Raw genomic sequence first — 24,028 nt, 5'->3', positions numbered from 1 at the left:
CCTGTAACAGCAAATAAATTTAATAAAATAATCAACATAGCAATAAACGTATAAAATTAACAAACAAATTATTTTGATTGGCAAGCATATCATTCAATAAAGACATTATAAACTCCCCTAAAAATCACTGACTGACATTCATTTAAAAACAAATATCCAACATTGTTTTGAAATTTTCTGGGCATACTCAATTTACATTATTTGCCATTCACACTGGTTCAGACGGCAACATCAAATGGGAGTCTTTATTCCGTTCTAATGCTGCAGTAATCTCTATATGGTCTATTTTCAGCACCAGACAATCACTTCTTGCAATAACTTCTCCCTTACTTCCCATCCAATCACAGTGATCTAGAGAGAAAATATGTTTAAAAGTTACTATTTAATTAAAACAATAAATAAAATTGTTTTGTTTCATTCTGCCTAATATTACAGATAAATTTTAAATATCTATTTCAAATTTCTTCCATACATGCAAACAATAATGAAAGAAGTTTTTATCGACAAATGATTCATATCTGTTTAAATAAATATAACTGTGAGGACTATCATATCTGTATACTTTGTGTCCTTTAATATTTCCATGTGCTGCATATAGTAGATCTGATGAGTTAAGCCCTTTTAAACTGATTTATTTAGTTTGTTCTTTTGCGGCACTGATACACTACTGTTCCAGATTAAGGGAGGAGTTGGCACCAGCAAAGTTAACATGTTTTACCCACCACATTCTTTCTGTGTCTGTCCCCAAGTCAGGAGCCTTTAATTCAGTTAATGTTGTCTGTTGTTTATCATGTTTTTTTCCCGTTTTTTTTTTTGTACCAGAGGCGGATTTAGAGGGCGAAGAAAGTTGGTTGATTATTTAGAGAATCACTTAAAAATGACTTGAGAGGGTTCCCTCTTTAACAGTCAGTGGGTCCCCTTATGAATATTTGTGGATCTGCTACTGTGTACATAATTCAAGCTGTAAGTTTTAAATAAATATATTAATTGAAAATTGAAATTATAGAACTTGTCCAAGATATAACTTCATTCCCCTGTGAACAGGTGTCCAATCTTTTACCAAATAAACCAACATTCATTTGACAAGCTATCTGTGCAGAGAATGAAATAGGTAACACAGTTGAATTAAGAAAAAGTTATAATTTAATTAAGTTTCTAATAAAGTCAAATTCAGTGTTCTTGATTAACTTCCCCACTCTGATGAAGACCTACATAATAAGGTGACAATGTCTATATGTTGAGGTTAAACGAATCTATGCTGTTGCACTGATCTCAACAATGTTAATAATAATAATAATAAGAAGAATAATTCTTTACTTTAAGAGGGTTACAAAGTTAGCTATAAAACTCATCTTTCCTGAGGCTCTCATGTAAAAAAGAATATAACAAACAATTACAAAATATCAAACAAATATGAAAAATGAAATTAAAAATTGTTATGAAATATACAATTTTCAAAACAGGTAAAAATTACAAATTCATACATAGTACATGTATTGGCATCATTCAAATTATTTCAACAATGCAAAGACTTATGACCAAAACATCTCCTGTACACAATAGTTTAAAACATTTTTTTAAAAGCAATCACAAAGACCTACAACAAATGTACACCAATAGAATGTAATTTGGTGTGATACCTCTTTTGTAAAAACTTACAGAAAACATCACCAGTATTGATTGTGTAGGCATATCTTATTTCAGGATTTGTCAAAAGTTCAATTTCTCCTTTCACAACCAAAATAACCATGTTGTCATCTGAAATACATATTTTCATTTAAATGACTTTGCAGAGAACTCTGAATTTCTAATACAATCTTCATCAGTCTTGAGTTCAAAATATTTTGTACGAGTAAAATGATTACCCTATAATTAGGACACAGGGGCGGATCTAGCCATTTTAAAAAGGGGGATTCCCAACCCAGAGTAAAGGGGGGTTCCAACTATATGCTCCCATTGAAATGCATTGATTGTTCAAAAAATAGGGGGGTTCTAACCCCCGACCCCACTCCCCCTTGATCCACCAATGGGACATATAATAAAATAACTGATCTTTTACCAGCTATTCATAAGTGATTAGAATAATGATAGACGGTCAAAATGGGGGTATCTTAAAGACGAATAACGGTCAAAATTTGTTGAATGATGTAAACCTTAAGTTTTGGTGCATGACATTAAAATGTACACTTTTTTTTAGACAATAAAAAAATTGACTGATATTGATGAATCACATTAAATTTTTAACCAATTTGACACTAACAGTAGCAGAAAATGACTATTTGACGCCTGACAGTAAAAAGCATTAATACCCTCATGATATGGTATACAAATACAATAAAGATGCCACCCCGACCTGTGAACAATTTTGAATAGGATTTTAAAAAGTGTATTTTTTTTATTTCATTCAACATAAATATATGATCTGATGCTAAACAGATTTCCATAAATTAAAAGCTGAAATGATATAGTATGGCCCTACAAAGTTACCTACTGACCACAAACTGTGTTTCAAGGTGAGAAACGTTATGCTGTACATAAGCTTGAAAATAAAAACAATACGACTCACCATATTCCTCTTGAGTACATACAGTATCTCCTGTGTTAAACTGGTGAGGTATACCATGCAGAGCTAAATATTGAACACATCTTGGTGAGCACCCGGCAAATATTCTATGGTTTTTCAAAAAATGGAAAAGAACCTGAAAATTTGAAAGTAAATTTTTATGATATCATTAAAAACAGAATAAACAAGAATAGGTCCTCAGTACATGGATGCCACATCTGCATCATTTTCTGTGTTTAGTGGACCATGAAAATGTGGGAAAATCTCTAATTTGGCATTAAAATTAGAAAGATCATATCATAGGAAACATGTGCAGTAAGTTTCAAGTTGATTGGACTTTAACTTCATCAAAAACTACCTTGACCAAAAACTTTAACCTGAAGCAGGATAGACCAATGAACGAACAAACGAACAGATGCACAGACCAGAAGACATAAAACCCATAAATGGGGCATAATAGCTGGGGCATAAAAATTAAATACTTGCATTTAAACCCTCCAAGCAAAATTTATACAAGAGTGCACACACTGAAATGTCTCGCCTTCTTTACTAATCCTTGATACTATCTTGATAGACCTCAATATAAAGCTTTATTACAACTGTCACATAAACTCGACATTAACCAAGAAAATGAAACATTGATCAATGAAACATGAAAATGAGGTCAAGGTCTGATGAACCATGCCAGGCAGACATGTACAGCTAACAATTCTTCAATATTACAAATATAGTTGACTTATTGCTTATAAATAATGAAAAACAGCAATGGACCATGAAAATGAGGTCAAGGTCAAATGAAACCTCATAACCGACATATAGATCATAAAATATTTCCATATACCAAATATAGTTGACCTAATGCATAAAGTATTAGAAAAATAGACCAAAACTAACAAACTTAACTTTGACCACTGAACCATGAAAATGAGGTCAAGGTCAGATTACACCTGTCAGCTGGACATGTACACCTGACAATCATTCTATTCACCAAATATAGTAGACCTATTGCATATAGTATAAGAAAAACAGACCAAAACAAAAAAACTTAACTATAACCACTGAACCATGAAATGAGGTTAAGGTCAGGTGACACCTACCAGTTGGACATGTACACCTTATAGTCCTTCCATACACCTAATATACTAGACCTATTGCTTATAGTATCTGCGATATGGATTTGACCACGAAAACTTAACCTTGTTCACTGATCCATGAAATGAGGTCGAGGTCAAGTGAAAACTGTCTGACAGGCATGAGGACCTTGCAAGGTACGCACATACCAAATATAGTTATCCAATTACTTATAATAAGAGAGAATTTAACATTACAAAAAATCTTAACTTTTTTTTCAAGTAGTCACTGATCCATGAAATGAGGTCGAGGTCAAGTGAAAACTGTCTGACAGGCATGAGGACCTTGCAAGGTAAGCACATACCAAATATAGTTATCCAATTACTTATAATAAGAGAGAATTTAACATTACAAAAAATCTTAACTTTTTTTTCAAGTAGTCACTGAACCATGAAAATGAGGCCAAGGACATTGAACATGTGACTGACAGAAACTTCGTAACATGAGGCATCTATATACAAAGTATGAAGCATCCAGGTCTTCTACCTTCTAAAATATAAAGCTTCTAAGAAGTGAGCTAACACCGCCGCCGGATCACTATCCCTATGTCGAGCTTTCTGCAAAAGTTGCAGGCTCGACAAAAACTGCAGTTTTTACCTAAGTTTCGTTCTTATGTTGTACTGTTATACCACTGTCCCAGGTTAGGGGAGGGTTGGGATCCCGCCAACATGTTTAACCTGCCACATTATTTATTTATGTGCCTGTCCCAAGTCAGGAGCCTGTAATTCAGTGGTTGTCGTTTGTTTGTGTGTTACATTCTTGTTTTTTGTTCATTTTTTTATATAAATAAGGCTGTTAGTTTTCTCGCTTGAATTGTTTTACATTGTCTTATCTAAACCTTTTATAGCTATCTATATGCGGTATGGGCTTTGCTCATTGTTGAAGGCCGTACAGTGACCTATAATTGTTATGTTTTTGTCATTTTGGTCTTTTGTGGATAGTTGTCTCATTGGCAATCATACCACATCTTCTTTTTTATATTTAAGTTTTCTTTCTTTTGTACAATTATCTAACATATAACTGATAAAAAAAAAAGGTATACATGTACCTCGAATTGCAACAGATGAGGAAAAGTCTTATATAAAACATCATTTTTGTTGACCAATGCCCTCCACTTTAATTCTCTACCTTTCCATATTTCTGCACAACCTGAAATGATCTGTCAAATAATGTACACATATTATTTGTTGATACAGAGAGAAATGTCTGGCTTTTTGTAATTTTGATATTATCATGCAAATTTTGAAATTAAAATTGCAATATTAAACATGTAAGTGTTGTTTCTTTTGTTTTTGTCTTTTTGCTGTTCATGTACTGATTTTGTGTCATGGATGGATACCTTTTATCGACATTGAAACAACGTGTCACAGTACTTATCTATCCTAAAATTCATGTATTTGGTTTTGTTGTTATATTTGTTATTCTCTAAGGATTTTGTCGAATGCTTAGTCTGTTTCTGTGTGTGTTACATTTCAATGTTGTGTCGTTGTTCTCCTCTTTGTTTAAAGCGTTTCCCTCAGTTTTAGTTTGTTACTCCGATTTTGTTTTTTGTCCATGGATTTATGAGTTTTGAACAGCAGTATACTACTGTTGCCTTTAAAGTCAATAAACCATTATTGAAGGTATATAGAACCACTAATTCAAGCCCGGTTGGAAAGAACATACAAGATTGATTGATTGTTGGTTGCTTAGCATCCAGTGGCAAATATTTCATGAATATTCAGGACGAGAACAAGTTCACAATAAATACAATAGGTAGGTTGATACAATAGAGGCCATCTGGGATGATGGACGGGGAAATTTGGATTGCCACTAGAAAATGAGGGTTTATTGGATAGGGACAGAAATTTTGCCTTGCAACAGGCCACCTACGGACCCTTCAAAGAGTTGTTGCAAGGGTTCTTAACGTGCAAAGAGCGTTGCACTCTCTTAACACGAGGCATTGGATTTAACGTCCCCTTTTGACCGGACGTGACTGCTACCTTGCTACATCCCTCACAGCCAAACGGACGCCACACTTCGGCGGGCGTTTTACTGCCGGTCGGGAGAAGACCAAGCCACCATATTTCTATACCCCAGTCACCCTTGGGGACAGAACATACAAGAAAGTAGTAACATATTTTATATAAAATAGTTCCTACGCATAGCTGTACCTTTGATAATAGTGGGAATATTTGGGTAGTTTTAATATCAAATGAAAGCTTGGGGACTCGGGATCACTGCATAACCCTTGTTTTATTTGAATAAAAAAGAAGTATATGAAATTTTAATCTTAGTCTTGCATTTTTTACTTTGTCACAACGAGACAATAAAACCCTACATTGTGTTTTTTTTTTTTTTTTATTTTTTTTTCACATGTTTCTGATCAAAATCATAAATTTAAATTATTATGTATTAATAAATGGTTGTTCTATACATAAAATATTTTATAGACATTTTTGTTTTGATTTCAGACATGAATTCACAACAGTATTTGAGACAAATATCATGTAATCAATAATGCTCAGAATTGATAAATAAAGTTCCAAATTAAAAATAACCACCAATGTAAATATCTATCATATCAGATATTTTAAAGCTAATCTAAGGTTTATTAAATTACGTCTTTTTATACTGGAAGCAATTAGAGCTAGACACATTGCCAATGAAAAGGACTGTATGTTGACTTCATCATGTTGGATAGACGTCTCAATGGCAGACAAACTATAACTCCTTATTTCTATTTTTTTCATCCAAACATAGTAGTATTTTGAATATTTGAAATACAAGGCAAACTATATATCTGTTTGGCATTTATTTTCATTTTTTCTCAATAAACTGGCTGTTTGGAGAACCTCCACATGTATTCTAGATGTCTCCAGGGGCGGATCTAGCCATTTAACAATATGTCTCCATTCAAATGCATTGATCATCCCAAAAAAAGGGGGGTTCCAACCACCCAGAACCCTTCCCCTAGAACTGCCACTGGTCTTACAGACAATGTTCCCACATCCCCTGTTACTCAATCTATCAATCTAAGTATCTTGATTCTTACCTTATTTAGAACATTGTCTATGCATTCCTCTTTGATAATTATGATTTGACAGCAGGTTGAAGTCTGGATGGTCACAGCACTATTACATCCTAAGTGCATACCTTAAAGCAGATAATAATTATGGTAAAATATTTAAATTAAAAAGAACAGTATTTTATGATCCTTGACATTGTTACAATTTCAAAAGATTTGGTAAAGTGGTACTAAAACTATCATTCAGAAACCAAAGCAATACCTATTTCTGAGGAATCTAAGGGACAAAACTCTAGAAAAAAAAATGTTGACATTCACATTTCAAGAGTTATGTCCCAAACATATGTATGGACAATTGGACTCCCAGACATGTTCTTCCCTCTCAGATACATAGCATTATAAATATATCTTTGTAACTTTTAAAGTGCCAATCTGCTAAAGGATCACGTATTCATATAGGCAGTGGTGATAAAATAAAAATTAAAGTTTACATGATTTATTTTTTTTCAAAATGTATAATGGTGCGTGAATATAACTTTTGTTTCCTCTTCCTGTTCTGGTATTTCATGATATAATTTGGTTAAAATGCACTAGAAATAAACATTTCAAGGGAGCTAATTCCATATTTGCTATTATTCTAACAAAAAGTTATTCTAGAGATATCTTCAATTATTAGACACACAGAAATGAAAACGAGACCTACCATTTCTTATTCAGAATGAGGGTAACTTCAAAATATGATGGTTACGCTGGCAGGTTTTTTTCCAGCCATGTCTTGATATTTTTCTAAATTACTTGATTCTTATAAAGATGGGCACTTTTAACAGCTATATTCACCTAATATAGTTATAACTGTGCAGTACACTTGTTCAATTTCCAGAACTAAAGTTCACAATGTATTCATAACAGATATGCTGATCATATTGGAGATACTCATGTTGGCTTGACATACAAATGTTTTAGTTCAGATAATTCAACACAATGAATGCCCAGAATTTCCATCACCAGTGACCATGATGAGTGCAAATGAACTATAACTGCTTTAACACATGTTTTGCCCATTTTCAAAATCATTTTTTTTTAAAGTCAGGATATCGATGTAGCTGAGAAAATGTCTTAAGTTTGTAGAGCTACAATTTTAACGACAAAATGTCCATAACAATTAAATGATAATCACTAAACTATCTAAAAGTATACATTATCTTAACAATTTGATATTAATACAATCGATAATTCTAGTCCAAAAGTGAACAGTTCTAATGTTAACTTTGAAGCAATTGACCCAAAACGTTTGGAGTATATCAATTTTGTAACACTAACCTGAAAATAATTAAAAGCAGGCAGAAAAGAGCCTTACAATACCTTAACCCCCAAGTACAATGCAAGGACATAAGTATTCATTTTAGACAAAGTGTTCTTATTGTTTCATATAAAATCAATTTTTTTTAAAGCATTTTACAAACCAGGTATTGAAAAATCAACATTTGTCAATAGTTATTTTAGTTATCTTTATGATCTTATTGTGTTGTAAAAACATTTATCATGATTAATGATATAATTTGAGTTAAAACACATAAAACATTTGTCACCATAAAAGAACATTTAAATCTTTAAAAGAAATAATAAATTATGTCCCTCAACTATAAATGGTTCACATGTTAAATGTATAATACTGTAGATTCATTAATATTGGTTGGATACCTATTTTTGTGTTTTTTTGTAGATTCAGATTAACCAATTTCAAGGTTTTTTCATAGATTCAGATTAACCAATTTCATGTTTATTCATAGATTCAGATTAAACAATTTCAAGGTTTTACTTAGATTCAGAATTAACCCATTTTGAGGTTTTTTTATGTAGATTCAGATTAACCAATTTCATGATTTTTCGTAGATTCAGATTAACCAATTTCGTGGTTTTTCAAATTCAGATTAACAAATTTTCGAGGTGTTTTCGTCGATTCAGATTAACCAATTTCGTGTTTTTTTCATAGATTCAGATAAACCAATTTCGAGGTTTTTTCGTAAATTCAGATTAACCAATTTCGTGTTTTTTTCATAGATTCAGATAAACCAATTTCGAGGTTTTTTCGTAAATTCAGATTAACCAATTTCGAGGTTTCTCATAGATTAAGATTAACCAATTTCAAGGTTTTTCATAGATTCAGGTTAACCAATTTCATGTTTTTTTGTAGATTCAGTTTGACCAATTTCGTGGTTTATCGCAGATTCAAAATTAACAAATTTCATGGTTTTTCATAGATTCAGATTAACCAATTTCGTGATTTTTTATAGATTCAGATTAACCAATTTCGTGGTTTTTCATAGATTCAGAATTTACTAATTTCATGGTTTTTCATAGATTCAGATTAACCAATTTTGTGGTTTTTCTTAGATTCAGAATTAACCAATTTCATACTTTTTTGTAGATTCAGATTAACCATTTTTTTTGTTTTTCGGAGATTCAGAATTAATCAATTTCTTGGTTTTTTTGTAGATTCAGATTAACCAATTTCGTAGATTCAGAATTAACCAATTTCGTGTTTTTTTGTAGATTCAGATTAACAAATTTCATGGTTTTTCGAAGATTCAGAATTAACAAATTTTGTGGTTTTTCTTAGATTCAGAATTAACCAATTTCATGTTTTTATGTAGATTCAGATTAACCATTTTTTTTGTTTTTCTGAGATTCAGAATTAACCAATTACTTGTTTTTTTTGTAGATTCAGATTAACCAATTTCGTGTTTTTTTGTAGATTCAGATTAACAAATTTCATGGTTTTTCGAAGATTCAGAATTAACCAATTTTGTGTTTTTTTGTAGAATCAGATCCAATTTCCTGGTTTTTTGTAGATTCAGTTTAACCAATTTCATGGTTTTTCGAAGATTCAGAATTAACAAATTTTGTGGTTTTTCTTAGATTCAGAATTAACCAATTTCATGTTTTTATGTAGATTAAGATTAACAATTTTTTTTGTTTTTCTGAGATTCAGAATTAACCAATTACTTGTTTTTTTTGTAGATTCAGATTAACCAATTTCGTGTTTTTTTGTAGATTCAGATTAACAAATTTCATGGTTTTTCGAAGATTCAGAATTAACCAATTTTGTGTTTTTTTGTAGAATCAGATCCAATTTCCTGGTTTTTTGTAGATTCAGTTTAACCAATTTCATGGTTTTTCAAAGATTCAGAATTAACCAATTTCGTGTTTTTTTGTAGATTCAGATTTACCAATTTCGTGTTTTTTTGTAGATTCAGATTAACAAATTTCATGGTTTTTCGAAGATTCAGAATTAACCAATTTTGTGTTTTTTTGTAGATTCAGATCCAATTTCCTGGTTTTTTGTAGATTCAGTTTAACCAATTTCATGGTTTTTCAAAGATTCAGAATTAACCAATTTCGTGTTTTTTTGTAGATTCAGATTTACCAATTTCGTGTTTTTTTGTAGATTCAGATTAACAAATTTCATGGTTTTTCGAAGATTCAGAATTAACCAATTTTGTGTTTTTTTGTAGATTCAGATCCAATTTCCTGGTTTTTTGTAGATTCAGTTTAACCAATTTCATGGTTTTTCGAAGATTCAGAATTAACTAATTTCGTGTTTTTTTGTAGATTCAGATTTACCAATTTCGTGTTTTTTTGTAGATTCAGATTAACAAATTTCATGGTTTTTTGAAGATTCAGAATTAACCAATTTTGTGTTTTTTTGTAGATTCAGATCCAATTTCCTGATTTTTTGTAGATTCAGTTTGCAACCAATTTCATGGTTTTTCGAAGATTCAGAATTAACCAATTTCGTGTTTTTTTGTAGATTCAGATTTACCAATTTCGTGTTTTATTGTAGATTCAGAAATAACCAATTTCGTGTTTTTTTGTAGATTCAGATTAACTTATTTCGTGGTTTTTCGAAGATTCAGAATTAACCAATTTCGTGGGTTTTTGTAGATTCAGATTAACTTATTTCGTGGTTTTTCGAAGATTCAGAATTAACCAATTTCGTGGGTTTTTGTAGATTCAGATTAACCAAGTTTCTATCAGGTTGTATAACCAGTTGTTGGCATGACACAGGTTATGTTCTTCTCATATATGTTATGATGGTATGATACTAAACCCCTAACAGGAAGGATTGTGCCTGATGTTCAGTGGCGTATTCAGGGGGGGGGGCGTAGAGGCCCCCCCCCTCCCCCCCCCTTTGCTCGGACTTTTTTTGTTTTTGTTGGTAAAAATGATTTATCAGACTAGACTTCGTGAACTTTGCCATTTTCTGAGTATTTAATTTTCATACGAGAATTCGTTACTTATAAAGATATTTTTCACTGGTATTTACTGATAGTCAAAGTCATGTGATTTGCTATGGTGATGTTGACCAGTGCGTTGAAAAAACGACACTCGTTCATTTTGAAATTCAAATTACAGTAATACACATTGCTTAGGCTGAGAATGTCACGACAATCAGGAAACCTTCAAAGCGACACAGGATTGAGCAAGAAAGTATTGACTTCTATGTCACTATTCCACCAAACAGAAAGTAATAGTAAATACTCTATAGACTATTACACTCTCATGAAAAAAAAGTTCCACAATATTATTTACCTACGAAAACATGTTCAATCCCAAATGCCCCAGCCTATTTTATAAATAACAAAGTTGAATAATGATCCTCAATCAGTATAAGCTCCAGAAAGATTTCAAGTCTCATGTACGAACCATTTGATTTGAGGAGGCAGTCTGAGATATTTGAGAGAGAAAAAAAATTGACTCCGATTCTTGCCTTAAACAGAAATTCTGGCCGTATCTGAATTGAAAACAATAGTCTTGTCCACGTTTTTTGCTATTAAAAACGAAAAAATTTCCAACAAAATTATTTAACATGAAATGAACATAATGAATAAAAACGGGCGTATTTTTTGTGACCAGGGTTTGCATGTCTGACTGAAATGTCTGTTTCGTCGAACTTATACATATTGAATACTTTTTTCAAGACATATTGAATACTTTTTTCAAGACATATTGAAAACTTTTTCAAGACATATTGAATACTTTTTTCAAGACAAAACTGTAACCTGCCTGCTGGGTCAGTGTGACCTTTATGTCTCTATTTGTCGACCGTCATTCACAACTGCGTTGTCATTTCAGACACTTTCGTAGTCTTTGATGGATTTGGAACCCCTCACTTCGGTTCCCTAAGTTATGTTGGATGAAACAATTTTTTAAACAATCAAATATTTTGATATTAACTGCTTGTTTGTCTTTTTTAATTCGGGTAAGTCGTATTGTAAGTTTCATCGAATTTCCATGTCTATTTTTTACTGACAAGTATACATCAAATATATCAGGACATAGCTTTGGATCAATACTATCATTTTATGATAGACAGTTAATAGGGAGAATACAGCATAAAAAATGTCCAACCTATACACTTTACAGCAACTATATAATATACATGCCCCAAGCCAGGAACCGTTTAAATAGTGCATATTACACTTATTTTATGTTTTTTAGCCCAAAAAAGGTCCCAAAATTTTTTCGCCTCGCTCCGCCAAGGCGAAATTTTAAATCTTCGCCCCCCCCTTTCCAAATTCCTGGATCCGCCCCTGATGTTCATATGATGAAATCATAATCTTTCAGTCAGTTTATTGAAGTCTGGAGCTGGCATGTCAGTTAACTGCTAGTAGTCTGTTGTTATTTATGTATTATTGTCATTTTATTTATTTTCTTTGGTTTCATCTTCTGACAACAGACTCAGACTTCTCTTGAACTGAATTTTAATATGTATTGTTATGCGTTTACTTTTCTACATTGGCTAGAGGTATAGGGGGAGGGTTGAGATTTGACAAACATGTTTAACCCTGCTGCATTTTTGCACCTGTCCCAAGTCAGGAGCCTCTGGCCTTTGTTAGTCTTGTATCATTTTAATTTTAGTTTCTTGTGTACCAATTGGAAATTAATATGGCGTTCATTATCACTGAATTATTATATATTTTTTAGGGGCCAGCTGAAGGACGCCTCAGGGTGGGGGAATTTCTCGCTACATTGAAGACCTGTTGGTGACCTTCTGCTATTGTTTTTATCTATGGTCGGATGGTTGTCTCTTTGACACATTCCTCATTTCCATTCTCAATTTTATGTAGACTTTTGTAAAACCACAATATCACATATCCACAAAAAAGCAAGTTTTCCAAAATCCATGAAATTGGCTCCACTTAAATATTGCCCCTTGTTTGAAAATATATAAAAACAATATTGCAATTTATGGAAAAAAGTTACTTTCACAAATGTTTCATTTAAAAAAATCATATAAACATCTCAAGTTTTGATATTTCTTGCTGTTAGTTTTAATTGTTAATTTAACTGCAGTCTAAAAAATAGATCTATTTATTGTTTTTGTATTGGATGGTAGATCTTAAAAACAGTTAACCATCAACAAAAATCCATTCTGAGATACAAGTTTACTGCTAAATAATAATTCATTATCATCGAAATATAACAAATATTTTCTAATAGTACTGATATACATGTACTTTTATCATAAAAAAAAGATATCATGCACATTTTTTATAGATATATAGATTATTACATTCATACTTTTAGTTACACAGTGTTCAATTGTCCTCATACGAGAATTTATCAGTCAATCAAATTCATATTGGGTGAGGCAAATTAGGACAATTGAACACTATGAAAGGAATTTATCCTGATTTTGTTATAATATATTTTATTATATTCAAATTCAAAATTAGGACAATATCAACCAAATCAATGAAAGATATTTAATCTAAAGTTGTGAAAAATTAAAAATATTAAGACTATGAAACAACTCATTTTTTATTTTTTTTAATTTGGTCAACGGTATAAGGGAGATAACTCCCATTGATGTAATAAATAAGGGAGATAATTCCAATTGACATTATAAAAAATTGTATAGAAATTTATTTGGACAATATCAGCCAATCAAATTGTGAGAAATTACTCTAAATCAGGATTAAAGTGGATTATCGGATTTATCCAATCGAGATAGTTAAAGTCATAAGAAACCTCAAATAAAAAAAATAATGCATATGTTTTTTATAACTCAATGGATAGTTTTCATTGTAAAACTAATGTACATATACTTTTTTCTGAAGAAAATTCTTTAATTTATTCATATTTAGAAGAAGCTTACTTTATTTGAATTGCTTCCTTCCAGCAAGCAATTCCCCCCGATATATTTTCCGTATGCAAGGTGACCTCAGTGTGACCCATCTCGTAAAAATCCGGTGACCACAATACGCATGGATGTCCTTAAAATAAACTATTATCTGAATTTACATGTTAAACACGTGCTCAATTTCCATGCTTTTTTGTTTATTTTTCGTCAATTGTTGACAAACAGGTGACAATCGTTAAACTTCGGCTTCAAAACACGAACTTTAATTACCTGCCATATTTTCACAACAACACTGACCGATTGAAAAAAAAATTGACGATTATACAAAATTTACACGAAAAAAATTATAAATTCGAGCACAGAAGACTAAGTTTATGATGTTTGTATGCATTGGTTTAAGAATTGGAAGAACATTATTTTTCACCGGTCACTCGTTTCTTATGACTTTAAATTATCAATGTTACAGTCCAAGCCTCAACGAGGACTTTAATATTGATAATTTAACTACATACATGTGAACCTCCCGACGGGAGTACAAAACTCCCGTTTTCAGGGGTCCCCTCCCGTCCTCCCGTCGAAGAGGAAAAACACCCGTGCAAAAAAAAAATCATGAATGAAAATTTTCAGTCGCCATTTTTACTATTTTGTTTACAAAATTTATCATTGAGATTGTAAAAACCCGAGATTTTTTAAGTTGTAAAAGTCCGAGGTTTATCGAACGTATCCGGTGTAACCTGATTACGCAACATGTGGAGATTTTAATCCTTGTTAAAGGCTAATTAACAAGTGATAATAGTTTGATTGAATAATCATAAGGTGTTGGATTATCAATTACTCTATGTAGCTTCTGTTTATGGCACACGCAAAATTGAAATACATTTTTGTTACTTCCCTTTGTTTTATCCTGTTTTCAGTTATTTTGCTTTTAAAAATGTAAATTGTAAAAAGACTATAAATGATATATATTTTAATCAAATAAGCATAAAAGGGTGGTAATTAAATGAATTTAAATGTTTTGGGACAAATAAATAATATAAATTTAAAAATTATTTTAGCAATCTAGACTTCCTTTCAAGGATTAAATTGAAGTTTATATAGTAAATATGTCTGCAGATTGAATGAACAAAATATGTTTACACTAACACTAAATATCAATCTTATTTAGTAAATTCCTAATAAAACCATGAGATTAAAATTGTACATGTTAGTATATAAAATTTTATTGTGTTTGTAGCTATATAGAGCAAAACAATTTACACTGTTAAAGTCTTTATAAGTTTTCTACAAACATGACAAATATAACTTTCATAATGATGAACAGCCATGCAGTACTATTGTTAGTGTTTGTTATTTTTTTTAAATACTTTATGATGTTGCAAATATGCATGTAGAGCATATTTCTTTCTTATTTGTCTATACAGTTACCAATGACAATGACAAGGAAATGGAAACATGAATACAAATCTATTCAGATAAGATAAAAAAAATATAATGATTTATTTGCAAGCAGTGAACAATCATTTATCAAAAACAAAACAAAAGAAACAGATTCTTCTTAATATTTTATTTCATTCAAATAGAAAGGCAATAAGGGTACTTTAAACATATAACAATTTGATGGAAATTTGTAGAATAAAACACAATTTCTACATCATACGGTTACGTTAACGACAAAATTTATGTCGATAAAAAACCTCCTGATCCGAGTCCTAATCTCCTGACCAAAATTTCCAAATCTCCTGATCTGAGTTTCACAGTCCATCACATGTATGTAACTATCGAGATTGGATAAATCCGATAATCCACGCATTACTATGCAATATTCTGGTTCTCTAATAATTAAAAGAAAAATTTCCTTTTTTCTCAAAACCAAAATCCCCTTTGAATGCCTTCCACATTTCATTAACACCTGTGAGAACATTTTGATCATTTCAGGGAGCTGAGACAGGTTATGACCCTTTGACTCAGCCAATCATATTCTGAGATCACCAGAAAATAAAATATTGAAAACTCCCAAACAGCAAAGTTCAAAGCATTATACATAATGGAATCAGTGCAGGTGCTTTGTGACCTTTTCCTGCAACTATTCCAAGTGACTATGAAAAAATGGCAATATGCTTGTTGGTAATTAATTTTTTATAAGATGTGCACACTGATAGACTGATAGTGGCTTTTTTTTTAGTTTTCAACTCCCCTTTAATCCAAAAAATAAATTTACAAACCTTCTTCTCCAATAACTGCTGGATGTTTGTCTGCATCTATTTCTAAGATAACATCTGCTTCTTTCTTTATCACAGCTCTGATATAAGAAAGCAAAATAATAACTAAATATAGATAAAATATTGTAACCAGTATAAAGGAGTTGTTATGTTTATGCCATTACCAAAATGTATGGGACATATTGTTTAACTAAGCATTTTACTGGGCACAATTTTTTTGTTTTGATCATATAATTTGGAGTAAGGTGGCAGCGGTACCACTATTTCCCAAGAAATACAAGAAAAACATTACATCCAAAAAACAAACTGATATATCCAGAGAAAAAGAGTGTCACTGGTGGATCTTATTCATAGATAACCAATGTATTGGCCTGATACAGAATGAAAAGCGCTGTTTGTATCTTGACTTACCTCCCCCTGATGATGACATACAATGCAACTGGTGGATCTTGTTCACAGATAACCAAAGTATTGGCCTGATACAAGATGATTAGAGCAGGTTTAATTTGCATTACCAGTTCTTTCACAGCTTCCTCAGACCACTTTTCAAATATAGGTAGCTAAAAAAGAAAATGAAAAATTCATTTTATTTGCACTCATTTAAATATTTTTTAATCATCTAAACTATGATAATTTTATCATGAATTATATAATCAACCAAATTTTCCCTCCAAAGAGGGGGCCTTATGATGGTTATTTAAAGTAAATCCAGAAACATGTAGCATTTATTGAAAAGTGTGTCATATGCTTATACATGTATATCTCTTGTTGTTAAAAAACAAATTGTTCTTAAAAAAAAAACTGCACCACAGACATTCAAAATGTGGTGCTCATCAATACATGATTTTTTTGGAATTATTCCTGTGTTTTCAGCGCCAGCTTGATAATGGCTTGTCAGTCAATATAATTTTTAGTGACTATAAAGTGCCTTTAAAAATTTTGCAATGAAATCGAGATACACTCATTTAAAGATATTTGCTGTGTAGGCATCAGATATCAAATTCAAAATTATTTTAAAATTAAAATATTCATTTCATAAATGCTTTTATTGGATTCATTTATGTTGATCCCTGTTTTTTCTAGTACCAGTATGTATATTATTTTATACAAACCTGTTTTAAGCAAGAAAGTACAAGTCTACGTTGTGTCCTGTTTACATCCATGTGATCACTGGTGGGTAGATATCTCTTAGATACAAAATAATCAATCAGATCAACATCAATTTTGTGTAGCAGACGTCTAGCATCATTCACTTCCATTATGGCAAACTGACATCTGAAAAAAATTTGACGAAATAATGGCATTTTTTTAATTCATTTTTACCAACCCTCAGAGCCAATATATATGTAAAACAAGAGTATTCTATTATTTTTCAAATTCCAATATGACTAACTGACATTTGAAAACATTTGGTGATAACACTTTTCTACTATTTCTACCAACCATGTGTCAATATATTAGTAAAACAAGGATATTCTATTATGTTTCATAGATAGTTGTAATGTCTGACAGTTTTTGGGGGGATCATGGTTGCTAATTTATTGACATGTCCAAGACACACTATTATTTGTTTAATTAACCCTATTTCATAAAACAGGGGATATACCGTTTTCATTTTCCTGAAGAAAAGATTATCCTCACTGTTGGAATTTTGGGTCCTCAATGCTCATCAACTTCATACTTTTTTTGTTTTTTTTAAACTTTTTTTATTTCAGTCACTGTCTTTTATTTATAAAATACTCATTGTAGTTCAATTATATGTTTTGGAGTTTAGAACAATGTCCATTTTCACTGAACTTAAGTGCATATATTTGTTTAGAGACCAGCTGATGTTTTATGCTCTTTGGTCAGGTTATTATTGTTGCTTTGAAACATTCACAATTCCCATTCTCAATTTTAGTATTTCAATATAAGGTACTGTGGATTCATTATTATTCATAAGAATTTGGATACAAACTTTCGTGGATTTCGTGGGTACATCCAAACCACAAATTTAAATGTTCAACAAATTGAAAATTGTTGATTCAATTTGTTGAATGATTAATGGCAGACTTTTGGAAACCACAAAATCAAATATCCATGAAAATGCAAGTTTTCCTTACACCACGAAAATTGGTACCCCAAAAAATAAATAAATTACAGTATAAGTTATATTTTTACACTTACTTAGTTGTAGTCTGTACTCTTGCTGTACAAGGACAATCAAACAGAACAGAAATTTCACCGAAAAAATCTCCCTCATGTAATGTAGCCAGAACATCAGTACCGTTCTCCGACAAAACATTCACACTGCCATCTACGATAACAAAAATCCCTTTGGCTTCATCACCTAAAATTTCAAACACAAATGAGCAAATAGGGTATAAATTGCATGATTTGAATTGTTTTACATTATCATTTAGGGGCTTTTTATAGCTGACTATGCTGTATGGGCTTTGCTCATTATTGAAGGCCATAAAGTGACCTATAGTTGTTGATTTTTGTTTTATTTGGTCTCTTGTGGGCAATCATACCACATCTTCTTTTTTATATGAAACCAAAGACAGTGAATATCTAATGGTCGAAACACAAAGTTCATAAATGAAAAACTTTCTTTGATAGAGAATTAAAAGCAAAGCATTGCATCAATTTACTCAAACTTATTTTGTCTAAAAAAAAAGTTGATAATACCCAGCATTTGCATTCATCAATGCTCAGAAATGTATCAACATTAAGAAAAAAAAACTCAAATGCTTCCCAACTACTACTAGTGTAAATCTCTATCTTTCAGTTAAATGTAAGATTTTGATCCATGTTGAAGGTCTTGCTTTAAATTTGAGGTGAAGAAAATCATGGATAATATGGATTAAGTTTTTCAAGAAATTCTGAACACACCCTTTGTATGGCTATTTTTCTATCTGTAACTAATAATTTACCTACTAATTTATTATTTTGAGAATACAAAAAAATGCCACTCTTAGGTAAAACATATATATACAATCCAGTAAGAAAAAGAATGATGTATAAAATATTCACAAATACCTTTTCTAAATATTTTCAGATTTGAAGTAAACAATTCAATTCCCCATAGGCGACAATGAAAACATTTTTCACGATACAAACTTGAGAAAGTTGAATCTTTAAACAAAACCTTGCTAGAATTAAATAAAAATTATTCTAACAGATTATTTTTGTCCAAAAAAGTATAGGTTTACATTGCTTTTCCTTATGTAAATTGTAATTATCTCCCATGCCTATCAATTTTGCACTTAAAATATGAGTCTTCTCATAGCGTTGAAATGACATTGCAGTTCCCTTAGGGCTATTTAAAGGAAATAATTTATTTCGCCTTTGGTAAAATGCAGAATGCACTAAGCCTTTAATAATAAAAAATAGTGGAAGCACATATTTATCAACCAGGATTAGCCAAACTCTTATTGCTGAATACTGTTTATTCAGAAATTATTAAATGCACTTACTATTGCGATTTTGTCATTTAAGACTTACAGTAAATGCAATTTTATTGTTCACGATTTTGAAAAAATCCTCTTTAATTCATATAAAGCATTTCAAAATGCGAGTTTAAATTATTGAATTTACAACTCTGTCACATTTTTCGCAATAATAAAAACCTCGCAATAATTTCTGAATTTACAGTACTATGTTTTCTTCATAAAATGGCTGCGCCCATAAAATCTAATGTTTATCTTAACCTTTAACATGCAACTGTTGCTTAATTGTGCTGAACCAGCTAAATCAACTGTGATACCTTTCATTATAATGTCAATTTTAGGATCATAGTCTTGAACTAAGACGTGAGAGGCAACTCTTTCTACAGCTTTGTCTTTAATTTCTTGTCCATCTTCTAACGGTAAATTTAACAAGCAGTTTCTCAACCTCTGAAAAAATACACAGTTACAATTTGAATATTGAGAATATACAATGAACTACATTTTTTTCTTCGTAAGTCTTGAATATCTTATCTTTTAATTCATTTATAAAGCTCAAAAAGAGAGAAAAATCCAGATACACTTGCAATACTATTTCGTCACAATCATTTTTTGATATATATTTACATTCAAAGCTGCCTACACATCCATGAAATACAAAAATATTTTCAAATTTACTAAAAGAGGCTTTTATAATATCTCAATATCCCTTTTAATCCTTCTATGCTTTAAAATTCAAATAATTGTTTTGTTGTCTGAACTCTTCATTCTTGGGCAAAGGCCTAATAACTCCCAGGTTTAAGCCTCCCCTAACTTACAACATATACTACATGAATCTCATTAATTTTTACCTGATAGGCAAGTGGTGACAATGTGTGTGACTGTAATTCTGAGTTTTCTGATTTACTACTTATGACGCTATTGCTTCTAGTAATTCTACTTTTGGTACCACTCTTATCTGGTATCTTGTTATCAGGTGCATTACTTGATGTGTTCTCCCCATTATCAGGTGTCACATGATCATCTACAACAGGTGTCACATGATCATCTTTATCTATATACACTGCCACATTATCAGGAGTCTTATTTCTATGCACATGTGCTCTTGGTTTGCTATACACAGGTAATTCTTCCTGTTCAGGTGTTGATTGGCTACTACTAGTATTAACAGACGATTCCTTGTCAGATGATTTTGAACTGCTAGAAACAGAAGTATTTTCGTTGTCATTCACCGGTAATTCTAGTCCATTCTGATTAGTATTCAGAGGGAATTCAGTAATTTGGGGGGAATGAATATCATCTTCATCAAAGACAGGTATATCCACCTCACTTTCAGGTGAAACAGGTAAATTGTCGTCTTCAAACTCATTCGTCAACGGCATCAACTCATCAGGTATATAAGGAGGAGGTACAGATATGTAATCATCATCAGCCTCACTTTCATTTCTACTTGTCACAGGACTTTGATTTGACATACTTCCTCCAGGGACATACCTCTGACCTTGAATAGTAATTGTCTCATCAGGGACATCCACTGACTCATCAGATTCATCACTTGATCTGGAATTGCTTGACTCTTTGTTACCCATTTTCCATCCTCTCAAATTATTTCTGAAATGAGAAAATACATCACATTTCTAAAACAGGCATACATGTACATTCATCTTTAAGTTATGAAGCTGTGGCCAAAAGAACAATAAAATGTTTTTCAAGTTTGCCTGCAGACTCTAGTGTCTAATTTTTGGCTTCTCCATGATTTATAAGAAACTGTCCAAAGAATTTTATGATATTATCAATGAACCAAAAATATTGACCTACCAACTCTACTTTTTAAGGACATGCACCAGGAAATTCACCTTTTTGTTGCCAGACTTTCATTTCCACCAGCAACTAATCAAGACTCGATACAATATAATTTTAAACCACCTTTAACACACTTTTTGTTTTCTAATTCTCTAATGTCCAATATTGAGAAGGATAGGACCTTTATCGGGACTCCAGGATCAGGTGTTTTTAAGCTTGGGATTTCGGGATCCCGAAATTCTTTATTGAATTTCAGAACCTCAGGATTTCGTGTTTTTAAGCCCGTGATTTTTGGATCTGGTGTTTTCTCAGGATTTCGGGATCAGGACCCCTCCTACCCCCTCTCAATATTTTCATCAAGACACAAGAGCTTAAAGAGGCATTAGCTATAAGATATATAATCATCAAAATAAGACTTTTTTGGTTCAATCAATAATGAAAATGAAATAACTAGAATTCCCTTTTAGCAGCCAGTTTGGTTCAATTTTGTCAAAATAAAATAAGCATGATAAGAATTTAATTACCAATGATAAATTATTCACTTGCACATGAATTAGGCGTGTTCAGCTAATAAAAGGAAAAAAAGGTCAACATTGAAAATAAAACAGGGGTTAACCATTCTATTGACTGATTAGATCCACAAAAACCCATTCTTAAACACGTAAAAATGATGTTTAACATATATTTTTAACCTGTAATGTGAAATCAAACAGGAAGGCAGATTAAGGGAGGGAGAGGGGAGGGAGCAGGGGCCCGGCCCCTTTTAGTGGAAAAGTTTTGATTGGTTATATAGGGAATCACTGAGTCTTGACATGAGTGGGCCCTCTTAGGCAGTCAGCAGGCCTCCTCTTATAAAAATATCTAGCTTCGCCACTGAAACAGACCTAGAACAATAAAATGGCATGCCACAGTTTTCTATATATTAATATCTATTTATATCTATGATTAAATAAAGTTATATGACCTTCAGCAGTCTTTGGAGGTCACCTCCATATATATAAGATGGCCCCTAGACTAAATTACACACCAAATTTTGATACATATTATCCAGCCCATGCTTTGCAATTTTTAATTTTTATAATTTGGGTAAAGGTTTTTTAGTATGTTATAAATCAAATATGAGCATTTGAGGCAAATCAGAGAACATGAATTAATTTGACAGCTCATGAGGGTTTGGATGGGGTTAAATGATTAAAGAATAAAGCCCTTAAAAAATGAAGATTAGAGAATAACGGGTAAAAAGAATAAAGATTAGAGAAATGTGTTTTCTAATTTTTTGAAGTCTAGAGAAAAAAGGGTTATTTTTTTGAAGATTAAAGAAAAAAGGGGTGAAAATTAAAAGTTTACAGAATAACAGACCCCATCCAGAACCTCACAAATGTTTTTTATAGAATTTTTTTGGAAGTTTCATGCTTTAAACATTATCCTCCTTGGTGACAAAAATCCCTATTAACGAAAAAAAATACTATAACATTATAAAAATAACAAACATTTTAACCTTAATCCTAAACTTCTTACATTTGTGTAATATACTTAGATTTTACAACCTGATGTTGAGTACTTAAAATTATACAAGACCTGTTTTTTTCTGAATTAGAACTCCATTAATAAACTTTTCTCAAACACATGGTATTGTAATAAAAGGAACAGTTTAAAATGTAAAATCAAGACAATAGTTAATAAATAACTGTATTAGCATTTTGACAGTCTTGTTTTGTGTAATCTCAGTATATAATTCAAAATACAAATGTACCTTATTTGTTTGAAAAATTTCCTCAAAAAAAGTTGTAAACAAAATTAATTTCACTTCAATTCACTTGATTGTCAAAGCATGCATGATTTTTAAATAGAAAACAATAAGTTCGTAATTAGGTATTTAAAAATTGTCAATTTTCCTTCAGGTTGTATTAAAACCATATCAAATGTCAGACTTGCAAGTTAACAAGTGATCATACATAAAAGTGTGTTTTAAAAAATACAAAGGTGTAAAGTGTTTAAGGTGGGGTATGTGTTGTGAAGCTTTAAATTTTCCCAAATTTAAGCATGACATATATATACTGTATTTTATGATTTAAACTCAATTTAAACACATCTGATTAAGATAAGATTATATACATTAAAGTAGTATTGAAGTTTTTGCTCACAATTTATTGCTTTTAAACAAAGGTACATTGAAATTTTTGAAAACAAAATTCTCATCATGCTCTGATTTGCTTTTTGAGATTTTCTATCTTTATCACTGATTTTCAGGTATATTTTTTTTCTTCAGTAAAACAGAAAGAGTTTAAAGTACATTCAATAACACACTCTTCTCATTTGCATTTTTAATGATGTAATAAAAGAGTTATACATTATTTGAACAACATGTAGACAGCATTCTCTTCTCAGTTAATTTGTGTGTATTTCAAGTTTTTCAGACTCAACCAAAATGGGATTTTTTGGACAAAACAGTTTTTGTTTATATGCATAGTTTATGCAGAGGAAAAGTGGAGAATACAGTTAACAATGTATACAAAGTACAATACTCTATACTAAGTGTGGTTTCTTTACAAGCATACTTGGCTTAGTACTGGTTCTCAGTTTTTTGTCATAGAAAAATGTTCCCGCCATGTGTCAAGATGAAAATATCTAATTTACACAGAGATCGGAAGTAAGACGTTAATTATCCGGAAAAGGGTAAAGATAAATCAGTAGAACTAGAAGAAGGCAAAAAAAAAAGATGTTTTATTT

The 24,028-nt window shown here is 31.3% G+C and overlaps 1 protein-coding gene across 3 annotated transcripts; it reads right to left on the bottom strand.

Annotated features, from left to right (window-relative positions):
• On the bottom strand, nucleotides 1-23,931 carry LOC134687285 (uncharacterized). 3 transcript variants are annotated; one of them, XM_063547439.1, is made up of 12 exons: nucleotides 23,857-23,931; nucleotides 20,347-21,106; nucleotides 19,816-19,945; nucleotides 18,234-18,396; nucleotides 17,180-17,342; nucleotides 16,479-16,627; nucleotides 16,071-16,147; nucleotides 6,729-6,829; nucleotides 4,743-4,853; nucleotides 2,567-2,699; nucleotides 1,660-1,758; nucleotides 1-351 (listed from the first exon to the last, which is right to left on the bottom strand). In XM_063547439.1, exons 2-12 carry the CDS (start codon nucleotides 21,082-21,084, stop codon nucleotides 209-211), a joined length of 2,007 nt encoding a protein of 668 aa, XP_063403509.1. In that variant the 5' UTR covers nucleotides 21,085-21,106; nucleotides 23,857-23,931; the 3' UTR covers nucleotides 1-208. The 3 variants fall into 3 exon arrangements, with proteins under 3 accessions (XP_063403509.1, XP_063403510.1, XP_063403511.1); XM_063547440.1 differs by having other exon boundaries at nucleotides 23,849-23,917; XM_063547441.1 differs by having other exon boundaries at nucleotides 23,831-23,901.
• Between the last annotated feature and the right edge of the window lie 97 nt (nucleotides 23,932-24,028).

Source organism: Mytilus trossulus, chromosome 10 (genome assembly GCF_036588685.1).
Source record: "Mytilus trossulus isolate FHL-02 chromosome 10, PNRI_Mtr1.1.1.hap1, whole genome shotgun sequence".
NCBI classification, from domain to species: domain Eukaryota; kingdom Metazoa; phylum Mollusca; class Bivalvia; order Mytilida; family Mytilidae; genus Mytilus; species Mytilus trossulus.
This window is presented reverse-complemented; position numbering and strand designations above follow the sequence as displayed.